This window comes from Enoplosus armatus, chromosome 4 (genome assembly GCF_043641665.1).
Source record: "Enoplosus armatus isolate fEnoArm2 chromosome 4, fEnoArm2.hap1, whole genome shotgun sequence".
Taxonomy (NCBI): Eukaryota; Metazoa; Chordata; class Actinopteri; order Centrarchiformes; family Enoplosidae; genus Enoplosus; species Enoplosus armatus.
This window is the reverse complement of record NC_092183.1, coordinates 7132992-7160500: the sequence shown is the minus strand read 5'-3', so window position 1 is coordinate 7160500 and position 27509 is coordinate 7132992. Positions and strand designations below refer to the sequence as shown.

The following is a 27509-nucleotide window of genomic DNA, read 5'->3' as shown; positions in this document are numbered from 1 at the left end:
TTTTGTAGGCTTGTGTAGGCTATAGGTTCTGTGTACATTTCATGCCCGAGTGTGTTTGTGTGTGTGTGTGTGTGTGTGTGTGTGTGTGTGTGTGTGTGTGTGGGAGAGAGAGAGACAGAGAAAATAAGATGTCAAAGGAAGGGGGAGGGTGAATTGCATAGATGTTTGCATCTTTATTCTCTGAGGCATTAACTCCTTTTATAAACTGTTTTTGATAAACTGACACAACCACACATTTGGTTGGCACACTATGGGAAGAGATTACACAAGTGAAACACTGTACACAAAACATGCTTGAAGCTGTCAAGGACAAACATTTAACACACAAACAAACACACACACACACACCGTTTGGGGAAAGAGCTCTTTGGTCGATCTTTACTTCTGCAGAACAGGCCAAGCAGGAGCAGGTGGGCGGGACTTTGGATCCCCAGGCCTCCTCCCCTCTTTCACTCCCTCCCCCAGGCCAATCAGGACCTCAGCCACTACCACTGACCCCCCTTTTCTCTAACCAATCAGCTGGCAGCATCCCCCCCCCCCCTTTCTTTCCCCTGTATGCCTTCACTGCTGAGTGAGCAAAGCATGCCTCGCTCTATCAGCTGAGAGGAAGCCGACAGAAAGAAAACAGAGAGAGAGGGCGAGGGTAGGATACCGAAAACGGGTTTGAAAGGAGGAGCCTGAGAGTAGATAGAGGAAGAGAGGAGAGGGTGAGGAAGAGGAGGAATGGGAGGAGAGGAAAGGGGGAACGCAAGCATGTGAAGTGGCTTTTGTATTCAAGATATTTTGGAGGGGCGCGAATGAGAGAAAGGAAGAAAGAGGGCAGGGGGGGAGCTTGAGAAAGAAAAGGAGAGCGAGGGACAGAGCGAGATGGGTGGGGGATGAGAGTTGATGGGTTTTTGATTTGTGGAAGTGTGAGGGTGGAGAGAGGTAGACAGGAAGAAAACAAGATACAGAGAAAGAGAGAGAGAGAGAGAGAGCTAGTTCAGACTATCAGGCCTCCTGACAAAACAAGCAGAGGGAGACAGAACAACTTGACTTGTCTCTGTCTTTCTCAACACAACCTATTCAGGAGGAAGGAAGCAAAGAGAGACAACAAACTGGCGAGTCGAGAGAGAGAGAGAGAGTGAGAGAGAGAGACAGAGTGAAGGCAGCCTGACCCAGTGGAAATAGAAACACAGAGGAGGACAGAAAGACAAGGCAGCAGAGTCACCCATCCAGCCACCCGATGAAATAGAGGAAGGAAGGAAAGAGGCAGAGAGTGAGACAGCGAGATAAACCCCATCTTTCTCAGAGGGTGAGTGTCACAACTTCTCCTGCTGTCAAGTGTACTAACGCTGCTCCGGTCATATTGTCAGCTGGGCTCTGGTGACTCAACGTCTCCTAAAATGGCCACATGAAAGGCAGACAGACAGATAGGCAGGCAGACATACAGACGGAGGGAGGGAGAGAGAGAGACAGGGACCCCGTGTTAAACAGCATTCTCAGCAACTATGTCACTGAGCCAGCTTAGTTTAGATTGCCATGACTCGCCAGCCTGAGTACTGCATGTGTGTTTGGTGTAACAACGTCTGGCTCAGAGGTTTATCAGTTTCAATCATCTTAACCTGTGTCACTTTCTGTCTTTCTTTGCCACTTCCTGTCTTCTGTCTTTGTCTGGTACTCAAACACTCTCACACGCACAGAGTCGACTGTCCCTTGTGCACAGAAACATCAGATTTCCAAACTCTAGATGGCTGCTGTAATCTAATCAACAGGTGATTGTTTGCAAGAGCACTTTGCAACTTTTTGTGTAAGTGTGTGTGTGTCTGACTGTTTATCAGCCTCCAGGCACAGTATGGGTCTGGGAGTAGCTCGGGTGGGGTTCTGCTAAAAGTTGATGAGACAATCGGGGCATTTGGGAGGCTGCTAACTTCATGCTGATGTTATCACACCTCTTTATAAGCTATACACTCCAGCCTACATTATAGGCTGGACTGAGTTACTGAATTATGCAGTGGCTGTATTTGTTGCACTTCAGATGAGGACTGTAAACAAACCCAAGTGAAGAGTCATTGCAATTGTTTGGTCTATTCCCCATTTTTTTAATTGGGTAGGTCTTTAATTGCTGAAAGAGAGAAAGTGTGTGTGTGTGTGTGTGTGTGTGTGTGTGTGTGTGTGTGTGTGTGTGTGTGTTCACATGCATGCGTCATCCTGGTGTTGTGATGAATGTACACAGGCCAAATGTCAGGGTATTTCTGAGGATAGGTGCTGGCTGTGAACTCTGCCCATACATTTCACCCAGAGCTGGTTTCTAGGTCAGAGCCGTACACATACTTCCTAATGACAAGTTTGTGTTTACTTTTGTGTGTGTAAGTGTGTTTCATTCCACCCATGTGCAGTTTTTCAAAGTTTACAGGGAGCCACAGGGTCTTAAGTGTACTTTTGTCTGTTTTGCAGATGTTTTTACTTAACATACTGACGCTCCAATCCCCACTCTGATGGCTGGTGAGTGTCTCAGTCTAACAAGCTCTCAATACACTGTTCTGCTGGAGTAATAACCCAGTGTGTGTGTGTGTGTGTAAGTAATTTGCTACATGAAGATCAGCACCTTGCTTGCATTTGTGTTAGCTTTTTTCCACCACCTCTCTCATGATGATGAAATTAAACGCCTCTGATGTGCTATAAGTCATCTGACCCAAGACTGTTGGCCTTTGACCTCATGACCACAGTCTTCCTTGGCCTAAAGGACCATCTCCTGAACAAAATGTATGAGCTCTTCAACAGGCATGTCTCAAGTCAAAAGTGTTGCACCCTTTGACCTCAGTCCGTATACATGACATGATGTGAGTTAGAGCACTAGTGCTATTTTGATGCTGTTTCATGAACACTTACCTCAATGTTATCTTTATTTTCTGCTGTGGATCCCAGCAGTTAATAAATATATATAAATCCTCCCTTCACTGCACCATCTAATTTTCCTATTGTTTTCCTTAGCTTATTTGTATTGGAAAATAATTTCCCAGGTTTGATTATGGGTTTATTCCATTTGAATATTTTTTGTAAGCATGACTCAGCCTATTGTCTTGGTCCTTTTCACCACTTTGCTACTGAATCTTGATCTCATTAGGTCTCAAGCACCCTCTATTATTGTTTTTCACCTTTTTTCTAATTTGTCTTTGTTTCACCCACACAGACTGTATTTCCTCCTCCTTTGTGCATGCAAATAAAACAAAACTAAAATGTGTAAAACAGGACTAGCTTGGGTTAATTCACCAGTTCATTAGTTATATGTGTGGGTTTCTTCCCAACCAAAAATAACCTTTTAATAATAGCTACAATCATATGCATTCCTCTGTGCAGCCTTGCTTTTTGCAGAGGCAATTATTTGTCATAGGAGGGTTCTGGTTGCTTAAAAGGATTTTTTTATAAAAGGTTCACTGATATGCACAGAGGGTTGCCATTTGGTACGGTTTAATTTTTAGGCTGTGAGCTAACAAGTCTCAACTGCTCCTTTGTGCACTGCAGCCACGAACACTCTTGAGTTGACCCTGACACTGGGGAGTTCTACCTGCTCCTGCTTTATTTATACCTCCCTCAAGGTCTTTGGCTCTCTCTGTTCTCCTCATTTTCTCTCGCTCCCCTCTCTCTCTCTACCTCTGTCTTGCTGCCTCCTTCTTGTCAGGCGTTTCTCATTCCTTTGTCTGTCATCTCACCATTCCTACTCTCTCTTTCTTGAATGATTGCGTGCTGCTCCATTTCCAGACATGCTGCAGATGTTACATCGAGATTGCACCTGGCCTGCCAGTGATGTGTAACGTCTTCATGCTTCATGTCAGCAGTGTTCAATCAAGGAACTGTGAGATGAAATTTGAGGGTAATGATTTTTTACGCTATTAATAATAGCTTTTAAAGGGAAAACGTAATGATTTTATGTAGATAAGGCAAAATTTGTTTTATTGACCCATATTGGGGAAATTGGACCACTTAAGCAGAAAAAGGTAGGTTTGCAAACATGGAATAACTGTTTGCACAATTGTTTGCTGTTTTGCTGTTGGTACAGATACTGTACAGGTGTTTTTTCATATCCTTGACTGTGTGAGTAGCACATAGTAAGTGTGCACACAGGTCATGTGCATTTTACACAGATCAGATTGTACTAATAGATTAAAGGTGAATATGGGAACATTCTCTAAGGTGCGAGTGTGACTGTATTACAACCACTACTATGCAGCAATGCAGTAATAGAGTTCTTAAGTTCTCAAGTCTGGCACACACGCCCAGCAGCCTGAAGCCTTTCTTGGGGTGAAGCCAGAGTGTTTCTACTCCTCAGCTTGGCTCCTGGATCAAGCCTGAAAAGGGTTGGGCAGCCTCTGCCAGCCTCCAGCTCAGTTAGTTCAAAATAAGGTTGGAAATCAAGTGGGACCCAGCAGAGAGCCTTTGGGTACTCCCAGTGAGCTCTGACATAGGCAATAACTATAAATACTCATTGCTGACTCCTCTTCCATTCTTTCCCCATCCCCCACCCCCAGTGTCTGCCCCTGGGCGCTCGCTCTGGAGACTCCACCTGTCTTCAGGGGAGGGGACAAAACAAGAGGAGGTGATTCCTTGTGTTGTGTTAATTGAACTCACAAATGTAAGTCACACTGCCTCTGCCATCTTTTGTTATATGACTTGCTAATGACATTAACCAGATATTCCTGTTTGACTGGGACAGTTCTGGTTTGGCCTTAGATTTACCCCAACCCCGAGGAATATCCACAAAATTATCAAATGTCCTGATTTGACCAACAGTTGATATATGACTTGTAAATGGGGCCAAAAGTTATAGAGACATTGCCATGTCCTTCTGTTCATATTAGGCTAATTCCAGTAAGAAAACAATGAGTTATAGCAGTGGCAATTTCATGGCATTTAGGCTATGAATGTTAGAATACTAGCATTATTTTTCTCTGGTGTAAAGTTTAAATTCTCTAAATCTTTGGTTGTTAGAAAATATATTTAATCCACATGTGTGGACTACTGCAAAATGATGTTTTGTTCTGAATTTTGAGAGAGTCACTCGCATTTGTGCGTAAATTGCACAACCTGGGTTTTCCCTAAGGTAGCGTTATGTGACTGCATAAGGACCATATGTCATGTGAGTAATTACAGGTGACAAAGGCCTGACGCTGTTTCCATGTGATTCTTTGTGTGCAGTGATAGGAAAGCATTATTACCTGGTGATAGACCATTATACTGCAGTTGTGTATAATCAGGTTATAATGTATATTGGGGGGAGTTGAGGGTCAGTCTGTCTCTTTTTCCCCTTTTATGTCCCTCTGTCTGGTGTTCTCATTCTTGTGTTGCCTTTGACAGATGATCCTTTCCTTCGTCGAACTTAAAGACTGTATTGTCCTGAATGAATGGAGAATTTGGTTTGAGAAGAAAGATATGAAACACAACACATGCTCATATATAAACGCTATTTGTCAGCCAAGCAATTGAAACACCTGCCGTAGGTCTCCTAGAGTGCCACTAGTTTGATCATTACATATTTGTGTTGAACTGTAACATTCCTCCAGAACCTACAGTTCCACCTTTCATCACACATTTCATCACTTCTGTGTGCGTAATGGATCTCTTCATGCATCATCACTGTTTTGTCATGATGATTTTAAAAGGAAATGCTAGAAAGTGAAGTAACTGGTTTCTGTAATGTAGGTCTGTATTTCTCTTCTTTACTCATTTATATGGGTGCCAGCAGGGTGTTAGTCAGATTAGGTTCCTTGGCTCCTCCAATTGTCACATTTTACATTTCAAGCTTTGGATGAAATGTGTAAGCACGTCAATCAAAATATTCTGCCTCCTTTTAGAACATACGCCTTTATCACAGTATGTTGACATTTTTGGCTGGTTGTACACACCTCATGGACGACAGCCATTTTGTTGTGTATGTAGATATTTTCTTGGAGGAGCATCTTTGCACCCCAGCACCCCCCATTGTCCACCCTCTCTCTCTCTCTCTCTCTCGCTCCCTCTCTCTCTCTAGCGCTGCCTCTCTTTCTCCCTCTTTGTGGCCAAGCACAAAGGAGCCGTTATCCTTGGGCTACTGGTCGCCATGGCAACAGCTCACTGTGACTTCCCCCGTCCGCATTCCCAAGTTCTGGTCCAAGTGGGTCGGGAAACGTCCCACTTCTGTTGGCCTAGCACCACTTAATGCCAAGTTAGAACTGGAAATATCAACTCTTTGCTCCACAAGTGGCTCCTCCATGTTTGATCCTCAACCCAGAGTGTTTGGGTTTTTGTACTCAAAATGGGGTATTTGGTTATTGAAAGTAAAAGGGAATGAGACTAATATTTCTCCCTCAGTTTACTTGTTGCGTACTTAAATGATAAGGGAAGGGTGTGGTTCTTCTCAAGTTTAGTAACAGACTTAAATATTGGCTTCCTAACTTGTGTTTACACAATATGTGTGCCTTTGAGGATGAGGACATATGTGTTTGACTTTCTTTGGTGTGAATTTGAGTGTATACATCGGTATATTTGTCATAATCTGTGTGTGTGCGTGTGTGTTTTCAGGAGGAGTAGTCTCATCTTAATGATAAAAGCAACTGACTGACCACTGATTTGATTTGTTTCTATATCTTTCTGTCTCTTTAGGGATTCTGGGTGGAATGACCCTGTCATGATGCCACAGCCGTGCCGCACCCTACGCCCAGGTGACCAAGGAGGGCGTGTCTGGCTATCAGCCAATCACAGAGGGAGCCCCCAAAGAGTTTCTTCCAATTCTGGTTCAGAGACATTTCCTCTCAAGAGCCTCCGGTATCACTGACACTCCGCCCGCTCTGGTAAGTTTTAGTCCTCAGGTTGATGACTTATTATTCCAGACCATCTATATTAAATGTCTTTCTTAAATAAACAAATGTAATGCAATAAATGTGTATTGACCAATTGGTTGTCTGACCAAGTTGCTTGTAACTTCTAACGGTTAAAACAAATCAAAAACGTTTTTATTCTTGGAAATATATCCAAGGTGTTCACACACAAACACACTGTAGTAACTTTGAATCATAAGCTATGATATCTATCATGGTGTTAGTTGATCGTATTTTCCTTTTTCATCGACAAACCTCCAATATTTTTATTTCTCCTCTGGTTGTAGCTCCTGTGCCCACCTCCTTCACTCCTGCTTCCTCTGGAGTCTTTATTGTTTCCTGATTACCTATCTTGGGATGTTGGCGTCGTTTCATGGCAGCTGCCATGGAGATAGACGGGTTCCTTTAGTAGGCCATTTTAGACACAACTTCCAGATGTTGTGCCAGATGCAGGTTGTCCACACGGGCAGAATTAGTCAAGGACGGGCACAGAGGTGAGATGCTGATCTTGGGCGTTGTCTTCAATATATTATTCAGTTAGACTAGGCATATACCTTTAAGTAAACAATATAATATAAGTACCTGATTTCCCCTCTGCTTTGTAGCCAATAATATTTTCTCAGGGCAGACTATCTACTACCTACACCTACTCCATTCCTTTGCAGTCACAATAAAGAAAGCAGCAAAAAGGGATTCAGCAGCCCAAATTTAACTAACTTTTTCTGAAAGCTGGGATCTTGTTTATTATATAGTTCTGCAAAAATAGAATGGGTGTGTTCTGCAACACCTGGCTGAAGTGTCAGAGTGTCTGGTATCAAGCATGTACCAGAAGCGAATGATGGGATTCATGCTGTTTGTCTGTGGCAGTCAATCAATACTCTGTAAAAGAGATGAAAATGATAATTCTATTCAAATATGTAGCAAAAGTATGTAGTAGTGTAATGCAACAAAAACTTTGGTTGAAGTGACTATTTTCAGAACCTGAAGACCCTAAATTACAGATATCATCAAATTCTCACGATTGTTGACAGCTTAGAATTTTCATATTTTCATTTTTTCATGCCTTTTCATTTTATGTTTTCCTTCTCTCATACGTCTATCATTATTAATTGTTTTATTAAAATCTGTCCTGAATATTAATACTATATATTTTGGTCCTCTCAGGTGCTGTGCAGCTCAGCTTTCTGATTCACACTGTTTGACAACATCACAGCAGGAACTATAGGATTTCCTATTCCTGTGGAACATCTTGCTCTGCCTCCTGGCACTTGTGAGGACCTACTTGACCCTGTTGCACAAAAGTTAGTCAAGACTCTTTTCCTCCTGCAAAGAAACCATGCGGCACATTCACGTGGAGTTAGCCCACAAAAAGGCTCCATTAGAGCTTCCAGCCCAGGAGGGGGACCTTCCTCCACCTACAGCCCCAACACCGGGCCTAGACCCTGGGGTCAGACCAGGGGCGCCCAGGCACTTTGGACAGGAGGAGTTGCGGCTCCAAAAGGTCTACCAGCTCTCCATTTTCTCCCAGTTGGGGGGATTTTCTACCTCCACAGAATCCCACACTGATCCCCAACAGAGGCCTGTCCGGTTGGGCGTGAAAAGGGGGCTAGAAGAGCCTCAGTTGACTCATAAGCGCCCCCATCTGGGGGACTCCTCAGACAAGGAGGCATTTGAGGGAGGGGTGCTGTGTGGGCCAGCCCCAGCTCAAGGTGTTGGGATGGGGTTAGCGATTGGCCCTGGTGGGCCTGGTTCTGTATACTCTAACACACAGATGGAGCACAGAGACTCAGAGGGGGGACTGTCACCCAGGTCTCCACCCCTCTCCCCAAGCCATAACCCCTCCCGACGTCCAACTCAGCACAATCATGACAGGCCCATTCCTGATGTATTTGCTCCACTCTCACCTAAATCACCGCCAATGTGTGACCCACATAGCCATCTCTGTGACCAGGGCCATTCCCTTGGAAGCTCAGCCAGGACTGAGCCACCTACACCCACCTATTCATTAGGTAGCCCTGGAAATGAGAGCTGTAGTAATGGCTCTTCTGGAGGACAGCCCAGCCCGCACTTATATGAAATGTCCATGTATGAAACTCCCAACCCTGCCAGTCCCACCAGCCCTCCAGGCCCTTTCTCCCCTCCACACCACACAGAGCTGCAGGAACCAGGGGAGGCCACCGAATGGGAAGTTGGACTTGAATCCTCCCCACCTGAGCGAAGTGCCACCCAGGTTGCCTCCTCATCCTCTAATGGCCTGGCATCCTGGGAGAAAACACCCAGCACTAATGGCCACCGTCTATCCTCTGGAGGCCACTGGCCGGCCAAAAAGAGGCTGCTGTCCCCGGGTGACACAGGGGAGTCATGTTCAGAAGATGAGGGACCCTCCACATCCAAGAGAAGCAGGCTGTCATTGCTGGCTCCAGGACTTGGCCCGGCCTCATGTCGCAGCACTGATGCGAAAGCTGCCCCTTACTGGAACCACCTGCTGCCCTCTGCATGGGACCGGCCTAAGGTCAGCACACTCGCATACATACACACATGATACATCTCTCTCAGAAATTTGATAAATCTAATTTACCAAACCACATTAGTACTTGAAGGAAGGAAATAAGAGTAGAGGAAAACTTTATTTTTTTAATGACCAGATGATACAGTTTTCCAACCCTAATTAACTACCACTAGAAAGGACCTTGAGGTGATTATATTGCAGCAAACATTTAAAAACAGCATGTGGACATTTGCATGCAAATACTGTGCTTTTAGACCAAAAACATTCAGTCCACTGCGCGAACGTTTCTAAAACTTTGAATACAGCATAAGGAATAGCTGTTCAAAGTCAGTGGTTGATAGTAACACATCTGATAGCCTTGACAGTCCTGGAAAAGAGGCTGAGGCATAAATAAAGAGAAACTAAGAGAACAAGTAAAAGTGAAAGAATGAAGTGATGCCCGGCTCATCATCACGCCGCGCTGGAACAGGCTGAGTAGCTCCAGAATAGAGCCCATTGAGGGAGAGTCCATTGTTACCCCACATGAGTGTGCTGTGTCTTTCATACACATGCACACACATAAACACACACACGTACATACATCCTGCTTAAAAATGGTTCTGGAAGTGAATTGGCAATTTTTGAACATTGGGAGGCCAGAAAGAGCTTTGAGTGTGCGGATTTGGGGGGTGGGGAGTGTGCTAATGATAACAATAGGGTTCACTATTTCACTAGTTAGTACAGTGGTGGGATCATTGTGACTAGAGGTGTTTAGTGTAAGTGTGAGGGAAGCACAGGGAGAAACATAGATGTAAGAAAGACTCGAGGACAAAAATAAGGGACAGAGAGGACAGTGAAAGGAAGAGTTAAACAAGGGAGCGAGGCCAAACTGTCACAGGTGATATTTCAGTAAATAAAGGTTAGAAAAAGATACAGAAAGGAGAGACGGGAGGATATTCTAAAATGCCGTCTGTGGTTTTGATCGAGTGTGACGATGAGACGTCAAGCTGACAAAGAGCTCCAAGCTCTATAGAGAGCCAGTGTAACCAAGGGTTAGCTAATACCAATATGCTAACCATGAGTGAAAGGTTTGCTGTGAGCAAATGGCTAGCAGGTAGCATAGGTTTGGCTAGTGACGAGTCATCTGACAGTTTGGTGGCCTTTACGATGAACGGCAGCCTGGAAATGGGGAATGTTTGTGCGTGTGACGCAACGTCCAATAGTCAGTGCTCAGTAAGTAAGAGGACACCTGAAATACACAATTACACATACAAAATTCTCTTGCGGAAAGACACAAACACAAACACACGCCCATTTATTCTTTATTTTCTGTGTGTATTGAGAATTCTATTTTTTTTACATGTCAAGCTAATTACTCATTTGTGATAGGCTGTGTGTGTTGGCATAAATCAGGGTATTAATATTACAATATATTAACAGACAACAAAATCCTTTTTTTGTCCTTTCTTTGTTCAGACTTCCACCGACTGTACGAGGTCAGGGAGACGGCTAAAAAGTGGGCTGCGGCTGAAAAGGTGAGTGCGCCATCATATTTCCAACAAAGTTATATCATTTAATTACAAACAAATGTCAATATAAAAAGACAATGTCTTCTAAAAAGGGATTAAGAGAACAACATCTCAACTTCAGCAGGTGCATTGGGTTAGAGTTTTTGTGAGTGTAAATGCATGGACACATGTGAATAGATGAGATCAGTTGAATGTCAGTCAGGTTGACTGCAGTAAAGTCAACATAGGGAAAGAAGGTGGGAGTTAGTGTAGGTTATATGTTATTCTAAATTAAAGGGTTTTGTTGTCTGGACTTGAATACTCAGACACACAGACACACTCAGAGGCATGTGACATGTTGGTTAAGACAAAATTAGTGTAATCTTCACCACTAACCACCGGTCTGTTTTGTGTGTGTTTGTGGTCATTTTCAGTCGGCAGCTGCGCAGCGGCAGACACACAGACACCGGCCGCTCTACACGTTCCAGTTGGCCCTCATCTTCCATCAGCAGATCACTACTCGGCAACTTTGAGGTACAAATTTTAAACATTATTTTAATCATTTCAGGGGAAAGTAACTGCCAGTCAAAGATGGTGCCTGTCCATGACATATTGACAGACCCAGCTGCAAACCCAAACTTTAATCAATGTAAATCTATTCCAAGTGGAGCCAGAAACAGTCTTGGTTCTTCCTAGACGACATAAGTTTAAGTTTGTAATGTTCAGTTTTTGTTGACATTGTCAGAAATGTGTAAATGCAATTATATGACCTTAATGCTAAAACATATTAATGAATAGACATGTCTCCGACAAAAAAAACCCATAAAACATAGATTCTAATTATTGGGACATTTTTGGAATTTAAATTTCTTTAAAATTGTGACTGCCCTGACCCACTGGGAGTTTGAGTTTTATTTATTTGCACAAGCTAAAATCAAACACATTTTTGAATAGGTTGCAGTAAGTTGTTAAGTTGATACACCCAATATATCTGAATGTCAGTGAAAAGAACAAGTTCTCCATCTTTCCAGTGCTGAAATCTTATTTTGGGGTTCAGCCTCGTGTGTAAATAGGCTTAGCTGTTTTTCTAATTGCTGCAAAACCTCACCCAGGAAGAATAAATTAGTGCTAAAATGACATGGTTAACGTATCTAAGATATTTGCTTTATTCCTTAGTGTAGCTAATTTAAAGACAGAGGATATATTGGCATTAAAATTAGGTAAAACAGGTAACAATGTAATAATGTTAGTTCATGATTTAATGTTTTCAAAATATCATCCTCTTGGCTAACATTGTTGTTGGCCAGCATATGCATATTTTATTACTGTGTTCAACACTGCTTTGGTTTCAATTAAGATAAATACATGAAATATGGACACAGTCTCAGTAGGGTGTTTTTCTGATTCTATGGCCAAACTTGACTCAGAGTGCAGCAGTAAACACTGTCCTTAATGAACCCCAAGTTTTACAATATAAAGAGTTTTAAAAGGCTCCTGTTCATGACTATATACCCTCTTCTCTTTGTCTTGTGTATTCCAGGAGTCCATATTGAAGGGACGATTCTCTCCGTCAGGCCGGATTGAAGGCTTCACGGCAGAGATCGGTGCCAGCGGCTCCTATTGCCCACAGCACGTCACCCTGCCTGTGCAGGTTACTTACTACGACATCTCAGAGCACAGCGCACCCTCACCCTTCCTGGTCAGTCTGTGTGTGTGTGCAAGATATTGTGTGTTTGTGTGTGGTTGTGTGTGCACTTAGTCATGTACAAACAGTTAACCAAACAAAAAAACAACAATGTTTATTGCACATGGCAGGTAGTATGAAAATGATAAACACGCTGAAAGAAAAACAAAGCAAAATTAGAGATCAGAACAGCTACCCAAAACAATGACAAATATAGAAATGGCTTCAACAAGGTTGATGTTGGCTTGCTTCTTCAGAACCAGATGTAAATAAATATGTGTTGTGTTCTTCTTTTCCTGCATGTATTACAGAGCCTTTTCCCACATCTGTCTACATCAGCACTGAATACTATACATTTATCACATGTAATCATATAACATAAGATCACCAAGTCCTTAGTAAAGTAGGACCAGCAAGTCCTACTTATAAGAAATCGTATACTGTGTCTGCTGTTACAGTGGACCATTTGGAAACCAGCTGTTTTCACTTTCTTAGTTTCATGCCTCATGTTGGCTTTGAATTGTTGTGTATAAAAGTGATGACTGTTAGGGCTCTTTTGATTCAGTTCTTTGAACTGTTAATTGGCATTTAACATAATAGGACTCCCTGTGTAACTGCCTTTGAAACTACAGCATGATGTAGTTATTTTAGAGTTAATCTGCTTTCATTTAGGATTTTATTTTTTGTGTGTGTTTAGTGTTTTTGATAACAAATTGGTTTTACATGCATAACTTAAACAGATGTGCCTCGTCAGTGGATCAAACTAGAAATGAAAATTACAATTGTAATACTGCCGTCAAACTGCTGCTTCCTAAAAGTTTAATTTTAGCACATTTAATCTAGATCCTAATGTAGAAGTTCACAAATTCAAGAGTTATTTTGCCATTACAGTGATTGAGGACATTTAATCAGTGCCATGTCTCTGTCTCTCTCCCTCACAGGGGGTGATATCTCTCGAACCTCTTGGAAAGAAAGGATACAGCATACCCAAAGCAGGGACCATTCAAGTGGTAAGTTTGACTTTCTTCATCTCATTCTTTGCTCAGGTTACCAGGTTGCCTATGAAAAATGAAACATCTTTCAGATGTGTCTCATCTGTACTACCACAATGTTTAATATGATGGCATGGAATATGCGTAAGAGTCATGTACTTGTCAATGCAAGGATGAAACGATGTGCAGTACAACAATAACCTCTTGTACAGTGTTTCTCTAAAACCACTGCCAGCAGTCTTAGTTTTGCTGATTTTGGTCTGACATCTGTTCTCAGACCTTATTTAATCCCAACAAAACTGTGGTGAAGATGTTCCTGGTGACCTACAACTTTGGCGACATGCCCGTCAATCACATGACCTTCCTGCGCCACCGTATCTTCCTGGTGCCTGTAGAGGAGGGGGTTGAGGGGAAAGGCGAGGCGTCTCCAGGGGGCGGAGTGCTGGACAGGAAGAAGATTCTCTGCTACCTGATACATCTCAGGTATGACTCAGGTTTTAGCTGTTTTTATACCTGATGTTTTGTTAACGCTTGACTTCTGCTTTATTAGCCTGTGTTGTGATGTCTGTAAAAGTATCAAAGTAAAAAGCTTAATTGAAATATCCCTAACAAGCAAAAGTGTTACAACACAGAGAAAGTGTGAACAAAATGTGTATTCTCATTAATATTATATTTTTACACACCTGTAAGTATAGTCTTGCAGTAATTTTCCAGGTTTAAGTTGAGTAAGAAAAAAGTGTTTTGCTCACACTTGTTCTTTTACTTTCTCAGATTCCAGAGCTCCAAATCTGGGAAGATCTACTTGCACAATGATATCCGGCTGCTATTCTCCCGCAAATCCATCGAAGTGGACACAGGGATCCCTTATGAGCTGAAATCTTTCACCGAGGTGCCAAGAAACCCAAAATACTCCCCACGCGTGTGACCCCAGCTTGACCCTTTGACTCTCCCCAATGCCAACGCAGCCCCTCCTGTGCTTCCTAAAGAGGAGGGAGGGAAACAGACAGACTGCTAGAATGATGGACACAAAACTTGATAAGACTTGATGAGACACGCCACATGCACACAAGACACACGTGAAAATATAATACAGTGTTGGTAACAGTAAAAGTCCTGCTTTTTATGCATTTATTCTCCATTGAAAGTCAAAACAAATTGGTGATAGAAAATGTCACTCAACCAAACAAACCATTCCTTGTATCTTCTATTCACTGAAAATATTAAAAATGTTAGAAATATTAGTGTCGGAGCAGTCTGGCAAAGCGGGACTTTTACAACACCTTCACCCGAACAAAGAAAGAAATGCACAAACACTGACACACACACCAAAACAGACTGACAAGACTCACGCACAGCAGATACCACACACGTCACAGCTGAAACACTTCTGGTGGCGACTCTCTGAGTTCAGTGTTAACATGCATGCCTTGTGACTTAAACACCTGAATTTTCCTCTAGTGCCGTATCACACTGTCCTTCACTCTGCCTGCAGCGCCAACCGCCTCATCGGACCAATCATTTCCACAACTTTCAGTTTTGACAAAAGGTCACAAACAAGCACATCCTTGATTGTGGGGTGAATAAATGAATTACCCCCACTTTTTACACAGTCATACACTTTCTGACCAGCGAAGAGCAGAATCAGCAAGACACAAACACTAGTGAAAGCAAACGGAATCAGCCTCCTTGATCGGATGTCTTATCATTTAACACATGATAAACAACACACCGACATGATTTGACCAAACTCAGGACATCTGTTGAAGAATAAATTTCTCCCCTTACCATTTCGCTTATCATGGAACAGACCACTGTGTACACTTCAAGCCAGGAGGGTCATACGATGCCAGGAAGTACAGGGGAATCCCGTTCATTTTATGTAGCCAGACTGAGGGACACTGTGCTGTTTTCTTTTTTTAAATTTTCTTTTTTTTAGATTCTGTTCAGAACAGTCTTATGTTGGAGCAGAAAATGAAAAAAAACAAAAAGCTGTAGTATTTTTAATTTATGTTTTCGCAAATGTCTTAATAAGCAATATGCTGCACAAAGTAGAGTGTGTTTTTCAGCCGGACAAGCTTTCTCTCTGGAGGGGGAATAGAGAAAGTGGAGAACTGAGTGAGGGAAGAAATGGGAGGAGGGAGGGATGATAAGGGAGGGAAGGGTGGTGGGGTATTTAATATGGGGAAAAAGTCTATGTATATTTAAAAGAATAAACTCTGCGACTGGCGAGTAGTACCTGTGTTTGTTGTTTTTGATCATCAATCATTGTGGAAATCCTACTTTTTACCACATCATTGCTGTTTCTGAATTTTGGCTTTCCGCTGAATTACTTAACCAATTAAGTGGATTGGTTCTTGCAGATTGTTTACAAATAGGAATGAGAGGCCTTTAGGCTAAAAAGTGCTTCCTCCCCTGGCTTCTGCTGCACCGCTGAAACTGCTCAGTGGCTATGAACACACAGACTTTGGTTGTTCTGGGCAGTTCTGCAAATATTGATGTCAAACCGAGTAAATGTGAAGTACGGCATTGCTAAAAAAATCCTTCCTCTGTAAACATTTCCCAGCTAAAAATACTGTTGACCAACTATATATATATATCGCCAACAAAACAGCCAGTCATTCCTGCAATACACTGTGCATAATGTCAGAAGAATTTGCTTAATGCAAGATATAAATATGGATTAGGGACTGATCCTGAACATGTAAAAAGATTTAGTTCCACTAATGAGGTCATTTAATAGTTTGTGTGACATCCACGATGGTGTGTTTTCATATCACATACAGGGGGTAGACAAAATCATTTAAACGTAATTTAACAAAAAACACTGCAAATACTGCTACAAATGTCACTCATATTAGATTGCTTGTCAACTGGTACATACTGCATATGTCCACTATATCCTGAACAGGAAAGAAAGTTAAGGAGAAGAACCCATGTAGTCACAGAAGAACAGTTTTTCAGGCTTCCCCTTCTCTCCCATCTCTGTTGGTAGCTTTGTTCCCCTTTCTTCACACTTCTAGGTTTAACATAATTATTGGCAGCATTTCACAGATCAGTTGTATCTGTGAAATTAATTAACTTTCCAGTCGGCTGATTTGACTGGGTTTGTAGCCACCACTGTCACTCAGCTTTTGTGACAGCCACACTTGTAATCCCAAATGCTGACTTGGCCCATAGGATTGTCTCAAAGCAATTTCTGACCCCTGGTGGCAGGAGCCAGTATTGTGACTCCACATCCAGTGCTGCAGGTTTTTCATGAGGTGCAGTTTGTCAGTGCTGCCAAATTTTTTCAGACTGAACCTCTTGACGTATTAAATCATTTGCATTTATGGAAACCGCAGTTTGGGAACAGGAGATTTATCCTCTCTGGAGCTCTGATAGTCATCTCATGTTGCTTCTGCTGTGCTGATTGCCAGATATCCTTGACAGCTGACAAATGTTGCTAATAGGCATTCATCCTAATATGACAAACCTTTGCACCAATCTTTCTAACTTTTTAACTAAACTGTATCCCTCTGTATGCCATTGCACTGCCCAATGCATGCATTGGAGGATGCTCTTGATCTATTAAGTCCTGGATCATAAACCCAGTAAATGTACATTGCATCATTCTGCTATAATGGCCCTGCAGCGTCTGTCTGCTTTCCTCATTCCCAGACAGTCTGGTGGCTCAGGGGTACGACTGCTTACTGCTCCTGTCGGATGAAATAGTTTTGGCACACATATGTTAATGTCTGGAAAATAAGTCAACATCTCTCATTGATTGTGACTCATCCTGAGTTTGATCTCTGAAATTTAAAAAATACCATCATTTGTCAATTTCCTAAAATGTTAATTGTGAAAATAATTTGATCTTGGCAATGACAACACAAGACATTTCTGGAAATATTCTACTATTACTCAGCTCTTTAAATTTGTATAAAAAACATGAATTAGTTTATTGTTGAATACTAACATGCATCAGCAACATTGAAATATGAAACCAATGGTTTTACACATTTTACACATTTAGATGTAATGCCAACATTGACTTGGAGATATTCAGCTATCCTGTCGTCTCTTCAGTTTTGATGAGATTACTTATGAGATACAAACTCCACTAAACTTAACCTAACCAAGTTCTAAAGAAAACAAAGACAGCTCAAGATGAGATGTCTTGTATTGTGCTTTACTGAGGTGGATATTTGTGTCTCTTTTGTCATTAGTGACCACTGTCTCAATTGTACTTGTTGTTGTTAACTCAATGCGGAAAGATTTCCCACAGTGGAGATTAATAATCTGCAGAAAATGTGTGCTGCCTAATACAGGTACCTTTAACCTATGTAGGTGAAAGCTAATTTTAACAGTTGGTGTACACTTGAAATAATAACTACAACTGTATTAACAACAACTGATGTGGTTCATCTTTAATGAAGTGCTTTAATGAAAAAAAAAAAACATATTAAAATATTTTAATGCTGTGACAAAGATAGAAGACATCATTCATGTTACTGTTTATCATCCATAAATACTCTAATCATGGCATGTCTTTTTATTAAATTCCTGAGTTAGTGCAGTTCCTCCCTCCCCATCTGTGTCTATATGACGTCAACCAGTGTGTTGGCGGCGCCCTCAATGGCCTGGCTCAGGACTGACAGGTGGTAGTGCACTTTGTCCCAGTGGCTGGACTGTGCTGATGACTCAGCGGTGGCGTAGGCGTCAGCCAGACCTGGGAAGGTTGGCTTGCCGGCACTACTTGAGGCCCAGATAACATGTCTGTGTATCACACCAGGAAATAAAGAGTGATATAACAATGACAGGCAGTTGAACAATTAATAGAGATGCTAATGAAGGAGACCATTTCTAGTCAAGAGACTGTGGCTAATGCAGTAAGAAGAGGAGGGAGTCAGAGAGGAAGAGAAATAGGACAGAAAAGACTTTTAGCAGAACAGAAACTCAGTCCTGGGAACCTTCAATAACGCAGCACGAGTGTGAGGAATAAAAGTGAATTTATTTTATCTATAGAAAAGCTTCACAAGCATCTTTACAACAACAAAACTAAGAGTCTATAGCCCTGGTGCTTTGAGCTAAATATAAATGCCAGCATGCTAACATGCTCACAATTACAATGCTAACATGCTAGTGTTCAGCAGATATAATGTTTACCACGTTACCCACTGAGGTTATTGTCTTAGCATGCTAAGATTTGTTAGCACTAAACACAAAGTACAGCTGAGGCTGATGGGACATCGTTTTGCAGGTATTTGGATATAAACATAAGTAATGGACAACTTTTGACCTAATGATAGCGCTACATGAAAAGTTATTACAATACAAGACATGAATATATGTGTCATTTCATTACAATCCATCTAATTGTTGTCAAGGCACTTAATTCAAAACCACAATTTTCAACCTCATGGTGAAACTAGAGGAAAAGGAATGTCTCTGCAAAATGTCGTGGATATTTTATAAATATTTCAGTCTCGACCAAAGTAGTGGATGTAAAATTAGCAGTGGCACAACCTCCCATTCCTCCTACTCTCTTTGCACGTAAAACATGGCCGCTTAATTGCATTTTGCACACAGCATGCAGACCTGAGGCTGGCTAATCATCTTCTTACCTGTATGCATATTTATCTGGGAAGGCCAGAGGGTTCAGGAAAGCTCGGTCCAGCAGCATGAGCTGGTCGTTGATCCTTCTGACCTTCAGTGGTCTAAGAGAAGAGAGAGATGGAGAGAGAGAGGGCTGGCATTACTTTCTATGTGGACGGCAAAGGAGATAACAATGTGTCTGTATATGTATGTTTGTGCTCTTACGTTTCATTTGCCAGGTCTGAACTGTGAATCACCTGGTCCAAATGCGTAGCTGCTCTCCGAAAGCTGGCCACTGCACTTTTTAGTGGTTCTGAAAAAAGAATGGCAAATATTCCACCATCTTTAATGCTCTGTGACTGCTAATAGGAGAGACAGATGCTGTTTCTGTTGTTTGTTCTGTTCTTAAGTGCAGCCTGAAGACAGTTTTTTTAGCACTTATGCCCTCAGGTTGTTCCTGCTACTTAGGTCCAACAATTAGAAGTAATGGAGTACGTGGTTTTTTCTGCTGCCTTGGCCCAAGATGGAAGCACACAAGTCAAAACCATAAAAACATTGCATTCACTGCTCCATCTGAAACACTGAAACAGATTCAAATGCATAATGTTTATTAATGTATGTTGTGTACAGCAATATTCCCATGAATCACTGAAACATCTCTAACTATCCTATGCTTACCCATCGAGATATTTCTAGCTTGCAGTTGATGCTGATAAAGGGTCACTGCTGTGTTGAGGTACTCCTCCAGGCTCTCAGCGTAGTCGCTGCAGTTTAATGGCAACACCAGACTGTCAGCCAATCGGATCAGGACGTTACCTGCTGTCCTGGCAATGGCCTGGTGACTGACGAACCCTGACAGGAGGAAGTGGTAGAATGAGATGTTATACACAAGTGGAATTGTTGGGAAAATGTTTTGCTGGAGAAATTGAGAAGAAACTGTTTGGCTGAGAAATCGAAGGGTTTTTGTTAAAATATATCAATAATTTTCAATGTACAACAATGTAAGGACTGCGATTCCTATCATTAACTGGCTGCAGAAGAAGTATTATACAAGAAAATAAAATATGTGATAACATGAGAGTTCATTGCTCACCAGGATCAATGAACTTTGAGGCGTAGTCAAAGGTGTCGTATGCTGTGTGGTACGCAGGGTAAATACGAGCATTTGTTTTACTCTGTATGAAGAAAAATATACAGTTACATGATATGAAATGAAAAACTTTTTGGGTGACAGCTTACTTCAAACAAAAGGTCAAATAAGACATGTTAAAATTAAACAATAGAGCAAGACATCAAAAGTGCAACAAATTTAAGATCCAATTGGCAGGGAGGAGGAATGTGTCTTGGACCCAATGAAGAGAAACAAAATGACAAACAAGACATTGGACCACAGTTTGAAGAGATTTGTTGTGCTTGTTGTTGCTGCCTTCAAACTGTATTACAGGTGAAGAACTTCTGAAGATTGAATTGTTACCATACAAGGTTTCCATATCCTACATATACACACAGTCACAGTGGTCAAAGGCAGCGAGTTTATGAGGACTTCTTTCATACCCTGTCGTATGTGTATGAAATGTCCATGGAAGTGATTCCCAAGTAATGGACAAAGGCAGCGTAGTCGCTCCCTGCTCCTGACAGGTATCCAACCCTGTCAAAGGAAGACAAGAAGAATCTTTTATTGAGACCTCTGTGGGGACACATACAGTATATGAAATATGAACACCTTCACGATTCAGATGACCTCACAACACAGATAATAAACCACATACCGTTAAGGAAGGTACAACTCAGCTTGGCAAAGGCGCAATGCTTTGTGACAACGTGGGGTTATCTAAGGAGGTCTGATAAGTAAAATGTAATATTGTTATCTCATGGTACTGTTGTTGTTGAGAATGCATGCTCTTTTTCAGATGCACACAGTTGCATACAATATAGATGTATGGATTACAGTCATACTCTTCCTTTGTTGGCCATCTGATCTAGGATTACAGGAACAATTAACCCTATTGTTTCAAATGTCCAATCACAAGCCTGTTCTTTAAAAACCTACAGATTTTGGATCAAATGTTTTGGTCTATATCAGTAATGGGCAAACAACCAATCAGTTCCACAAACTGTCAACCAAAGACTGGGGATTTGGACTAAAAACCTTGATGATTCTTCTCCCAGGATGCAAAGCAAGATGTGAGAAAATTGGAGAGGGGTGACTGTAGGTCATTACCTGGGAATCGGTCCGTGGGCCGGGCTTGTCCTGTTGGAATATCGGATCCAGTTGTCGTACACAGACGTGGAGTCCAGTCCAGGTGCATTGACCTGGAGAGCAAACACACTTTTATGTGACAGGTTCCTGGTGGTGTAGTAATAGTTTTGTTCAAGTTAAAACGCCGGAGAGAAACACCTGAACTGACACATGAGCTCACCTGTTTTGCGGCTTTGAAGATGACGTTCTGGACTGATGGCATCCCAGAGGCCCTGAGAGTGGCGTTGGCTGAGGAATGGAAGATGAAGAAGATTTGTTTTGGATTAGTATCACTATTATTTCCAAGGCACAAGACCTGCTGTCAGTGAACATTTTGTAAGACAAAGTAATTAATGTCAGTCAACAAGATAGTTTCAAGATCATTCCTACAAACATCTGAAGGCAAATTAGCAAAAATGTAAACCATGTACTTTGGCACGTTTGTGATAATAGGCATTTTCATTTACTCCTGACATGTAGTGCAGGTTGAGCTTCTTACCAAAAACAGCTATATCCACATTGATGTAAGCAACGGTTCGTTCACTGAGCTTGGTGAAGTATTGCTGGAGAAAAGACAAGATCAAGGTTATATTTGTCACTGTAAGTATACTTGCAATACTTAAAGCAGGACTATGTAATTTGCCACTGGAGTTACAAATAATGAAAATAATGATAAATCTAGTGTAACAGTAGCACAAGTAGAGAAGAGTAATCAACTCAACAAAAGTAGTCATGGATGTTTGTTATACAGGAATATCCATCAAATGTCTGCCAACATTAGCCACCATAAACTTCTGCTCATAAAGGTTGTATTGGCAAAACCCCTGAGTGCATTGACCAAAGTAATTTATCTTTTCATTTGTAAAGAAAGACTGTTATTTCTTCTTTCAAAACATTTTAGAATTACATTAACATATTGCCTAATTTTATGTCTAATCATGTGAAGTCATTGCAAATCACCTCTGTGTATTCTGCAGACCCAATAAGACCAAACTCCTCAGCTCCCCAGCTTCCAAAGATAATGGACCTGCGAGGCCTCCATTTGCCTGCCACAGAGAGCAACAGAAATTCACTTTTTATTCAGCACTATAAACAAAACAATTCAGTCATTCATTCAACTATGACTCTCCTCACCCTGCTTGACCATCATGCCCAGCACTCTGCTCAGTTCCAGCATGACCGACGTCCCACTGCTCGGGTCGATGGCTCCGTGAACCCAACTGTCCCTGTGGTTCCCATAGATCACATACCTGTCTGTGGACATGAACACACACATGGAGCACAAACACAGAGCAGCCGCTGAGTAATTACAAGTGGAAAAACAGATGATATTGCATGGCAGATTTGGACATGGTCTCCAGTCTCACCTGGCTCGACACTCCCTCTGATAACTCCCATCACATTGGAGGAGTTCTTCACTTCTTCATGGTTGAAGATGTCCATTTTCACATCACTTGAACAGAAAATTTTCAGAAATTTGAAGCAACAAGGAAGAGAGACAAATAGACTTCCCACTGCAATACTGCTGCTTCGTCTCCAACAGGATATATTTGGAAACATTCAATTTTACTCCCTACTCTTGAAGATGTAAAAGGTTTGATATGCAATTGAAAAGTGAAGAAAAATAATCAGACTGGCTTGCCAATTCATTATGTTTATAATATATATATTTTCTATGTACTTGAATCATTGAAAAGGAAAAAAGCAAGTTTTGATGAAGTTTATTTTGTAATTTCTAAAGAAGGTAAAAGTAAAGATGCAGCAAAGTTGCATCTGGTCAGATGGGACAGGTGGCTGTTTGAAGTGGATGAAGGGTTGTAGCAAAATACAATAACTTAAAACATTTTCAGTGAAGAGCTAATATTGAACGTTTTTCTTGTTACTTCTACATAACTTGTGGGACTGAAAGTGCCTGCCTTTAAAATGTAATCTGGGCAAATAAGGTGAAACTTACCTCACTTGGTAGAGATTGATGCTGCTCCTCTCTGATGTAACCCCATCTATTCATGGGTTACTTTGATAAAACAGATTTCAATGAAGCTAATGCTTGAATTTGTCTGGCAGTTGATTACCTGTTGTTGAAATCAGATGTATGTTTGAACCCCGGGCCACCAAAGTTGTAGCTACAGTTAAATGCTCCCTGCCATTCAGCTGGAGCTGCATCTCCGCCTAGCTTACTGAAATGACCAATGGAAAAACAAGTCAGTTCATAACACAACCATTTTGGACTGTTTTACATTCCTCAAGCAAATTCGTCTCATCACAAACCAGATTAGCGTGTAGGCATCCTCAAATCCGATTGGTTGAATTGGAATGGGAGGGATCCCTGTAATGCTCTCGACTGGAATTCTGTAGGTTTCCTCTGCAAAATTGTTTATAGAAAAGTTAAATATTAAAATGAAGTGATTCAATATGACCGGATCTTATCTTTATATGTGTATTTGAAACTGCATATAGCTGTAAAAATCCCTCCTCATTTAGTATTGGAGCCAAAGTGCAGCAGTAGTAAACACAATAAAAAAGAAAAACACTACTGTATGTGCACCTTGTGTACCATTTTTACACAAGTCACTGTTTACCTTTGGCAGCCAGGTAGGGTGTGAGCATGTCTCCATAGGCACTGTTAAAGGAACCTCTCTCCACACCAGAGGGTGGCATGTACCAGGAGTGAGGATATGTTTCGTTGATGTCTGACATGAGACCATCGTTGATGTCCAAAGGGTCTGTGTAGACAAGCACACCAATGACACCGAAGGGTGCCGCATTGATGGCCTAGATGAGACACAAATGGCATTTGGTTGAATTTTATTTATATAATTTATTGATTTACACATTTATCTTTCATTTATTTCAATAAACTTATTCATTTCCACCTGGAAGCACTGCAGTACAACCATTATTCTATTGATGGCCATTAAACTATGACAGCACTCTGTATGCATGCTTTATCTGACCTTATGTTTTGTGCTGCAATGAAAGATTGCAATGTGCAGTATATTTTGTACTGCCGGTTGTATGCTTTCTTGAGAATAAAAGTTAGATATTTTGATTTCACGACATTAATACAAAGAATCTACAGCTGAGCTTCTTCATTGGGAGTCATGGGTAGCTTTACATACAGAAACTTTATCAAGTCTGCCAAGATTTGATCTTTATCTATCGTTCTTACAGTCACAGTGGTCTAAGAACTGTGAACAAACTGTACACTAATGACAGTGTAACATGTTTGTCCTCCACATCCTTTACTATCTCAATAAAAGGTGTCGTTTAGATTTGAGGGTTTGACTTTATTGATGACAGTACTCAAAGCTCACCTGCATGTAACTGCCACTTTTGGCACAGACGTTTTATCTCTCCTGGATAGATTGTTTCTGGTTATTTTTTATAAAACATAACCAAACACAAACAGGATAATATAATAGTCTAGAAGTCATCCTCTGGTTAGCACAAAGTGCAACTCACCTTAGCAGCTCGTCCTGCTCCACCATATCTGGTGATAGCAATGGTTCCTCTGAGATCCACTGTCTCGTTCAACTTCTGGTAGTCACTTGGTTTCCCCTGGTTGGCGTACACAAGTTTCCCCTAAAACCATCAGAAAAATCAACAATTGGCCAACAGAAGCAACACAAGTGCTGCCAGGATTGGGTTATCATTTTAAGATACAAATTAAGACCTTAGATCCTAGATCTTTTTATAAATCCAATCAAAATCATCATGCAACTCTCTGAGAATCATTTCACTTATCTGGTGCTGTGATTTCAAATATAATTCTGACAAACAAAAGACTATTAGCATGCATGTTTATTTTATTCCTTTTCACAGCTTCCTCTGTTATTATAAGCCTTTATTATACCATAGATGGTCACAGACACAGACCAACCAGTCTTTACCACCCTTAACAGATGGGCTCTTGTCGGTTTATCTACATCATAACTTGATATGTTACCGGTACTCGATAAGACATGCAAAAGGTTTTAGCCTTGAGGATGACATATCTGTTTTGTGGCACCAGTAATTCACCAACTATATCTGACTTTGACTAACACACACTTAAATACCTACTTTTGTTGCAACACCACTTCACCATTGTTTGAAGCAGGAGTTTCCTTGTCTTCTAAATTCTTAGATCAGCATTAAAGTCGAGCAATAACTTGTGTGTCAAACACAGGCTTTAACCTGTAAAACGGTAAAAATAATAAAATATTCCCATGAGCCTACAGTGACCATGAATAACAGATAAATGTCAGAAGACGTAAGAACTTAAGAAAGGGGCCTCAAAGGTCATGACAGGTGCTGTGTGAGACAGGGTATGTGACAATCATGTGATTTTTATAGTTTCAGTGAATTACTTCCCAGATATTATGTATGCTTCATTTAAACAGGAAGTCACATAAACACAACCTCTTGTCAACACAATATTAGTTGCTTCTCCTGTGACTATATTGTATTATTTAGCTTCTGTATGGCGTACAGATGTTGCTTTATGTCCTCATGAGCTTGGCTAAGTGCTTCAGATTTGGTTTCCAAGACAAAGGTTAAACGTTCATTCACCTGAGCGGAAATTAGATTTACTTTCCTGATTAATATCAAGTAAGGATTTAGAGCAACGCTTTGAGGTTAAAATGGGTTTTTTAAGGGAGCTTTAAGGGAACAGAATTGCAGATAGATCGGAATGCAGCTTTTTACCTTTGGGTGTCCGGCAGGAGAGTATGCAGCGTATGGCTGAACCACTTCAGTATCATTTTGGTCCGGAGTATAACTCTTCTCTTTTTCTCTGGCAGTGTGCAGCACAGTATCAGACGGGGTCACTGAAATAAACAATTCAGGGTCACTGGTCTGCTAGTACAGTAAGTAAAGTGAAAGGTCACTGGCAGAATTAAAACCCCCCCAATGTAGGAAACCACATAAATGTAGCCAAATTCCTTCAGACTATGGACTTTTTTAGATTAGTTCCAGTTTTTGGGGGGAAGTTGGATTGAATGTGGAATGTAAATGTTATTTCAAAACAAAAAGTATTACTTCCAACTAAAGTTGGTTTTAATGACACATGATGGGAAACATGAGCTAAATTTAATAATTTATGAGTGGCTTGAGCACTTTGGCTTCGCTGGGATAATCTTGCAGATGTTACAGACAATTTAAAACCTGTTTTACTGCAGCTTTCCCAGCAGTAAATCATACAGCACAACTCAAGAAAAGCCTATTTATTAACTCCATCTTATAATGTTTGGAGAGTTATGTTAGACTGGATATGAGTCCCGTTTAGTACCCTTTATCCCTGAACTTTCTTAAACTGTAGTGAAAGGATCATTTGATTAAGACCGGTGAATTTCAGCATTACAAAACACGCTGAATGGGGATGGATGGTGTGACTGTCCCCACTTTCATTCCAACACATTCAACAACCTGTTGACCCACCTACAGTGACCTTGTTGGGGTTCTTGGGGTCAGGGAAGGACAGGAAGACCATGTACTCCTCTCTCCAGGCCTGGTCCAGACCTGTTTCGGGGTCCTGCCATCTCTTGAGCATAAACTGCACTGTCTGCTCGTCTCCAGCTGTGGTGGCCATGTGGGGAACTTTGGTCAACTCCCTGTGGAAGAAGATGAGGATAAAGAAAAGTTTGATTGAATAAAAACCCCATGATGCCAAATGATTCCCATTGGACCTAACAAGAATGCTGATGAACCTTCAGTTTATTTAGACTGAGACACGAAAACCAAATGCTAATGCTTGAATGTTTTAGTAGGTTGAAATCTCTTTATAATCCACCTCTTTGACTCACTTTCCTTTTTTGACTTCCTGTTCCCACATTTTTTACCACTTGAACCACTAAACAAAATGAAACACATGATTGAGTGACCAACAAAATCTAAATTTGATCATTCATAAACTCACTTTAGGTTTTCCTGAATGTGGATGCTGTCCACCTCAGACAAGAACTTTTCAATGAGGCTCTCGTCCACATCCTTCGCCACATCCTTCACCCAGGATGGTGCAGAGCTGCTGCTGTTGGTGATGCCATAGTGGCCGATTAGGATACCTGCGGTCAGTACTGCAGCACCACACAGAATCCCAATCAACATCTGCTTTATCATTGTCGTGCCTGGAATTAGATCTTCAAAAAAGAAAGTTGACCTTCTCTTTGGACCTGAATCTTGTGCCTGACAGTGAGCTTTCACCAAAGAATGTT

The 27509-nt window shown here is 41.4% G+C and overlaps 2 protein-coding genes across 2 annotated transcripts; one reads left to right on the top strand and one right to left on the bottom strand.

The window, feature by feature from the left end:
* The first annotated feature begins 6669 nt into the window (after positions 1-6669).
* Positions 6670-15633, top strand: atosb (atos homolog b). Its single transcript, XM_070904409.1, has 9 exons — positions 6670-6806; positions 7121-7327; positions 7998-9345; positions 10798-10856; positions 11264-11363; positions 12370-12528; positions 13455-13523; positions 13783-13988; positions 14277-15633. The coding sequence occupies exons 3-9, from the start codon at positions 8170-8172 to the stop codon at positions 14428-14430; spliced, it is 1923 nt and encodes a 640-aa protein (XP_070760510.1). The 5' UTR covers positions 6670-6806; positions 7121-7327; positions 7998-8169; the 3' UTR covers positions 14431-15633.
* A 2382-nt stretch (positions 15634-18015) lies between these two features.
* Positions 18016-27414, bottom strand: naaladl1 (N-acetylated alpha-linked acidic dipeptidase like 1). The gene is made up of 19 exons (XM_070903660.1): positions 27215-27414; positions 26737-26909; positions 26005-26126; positions 24781-24900; positions 23898-24090; positions 23587-23680; positions 23391-23495; positions 22686-22771; positions 22453-22572; positions 22279-22364; positions 21818-21881; positions 21500-21567; positions 21301-21392; positions 20634-20727; positions 20173-20254; positions 19758-19931; positions 19305-19392; positions 19109-19201; positions 18016-18260 (listed from the first exon to the last, which is right to left on the bottom strand). The coding sequence occupies exons 1-19, from the start codon at positions 27412-27414 to the stop codon at positions 18083-18085; spliced, it is 2232 nt and encodes a 743-aa protein (XP_070759761.1). The 3' UTR covers positions 18016-18082.
* Positions 27415-27509: the final 95 nt, after the last annotated feature.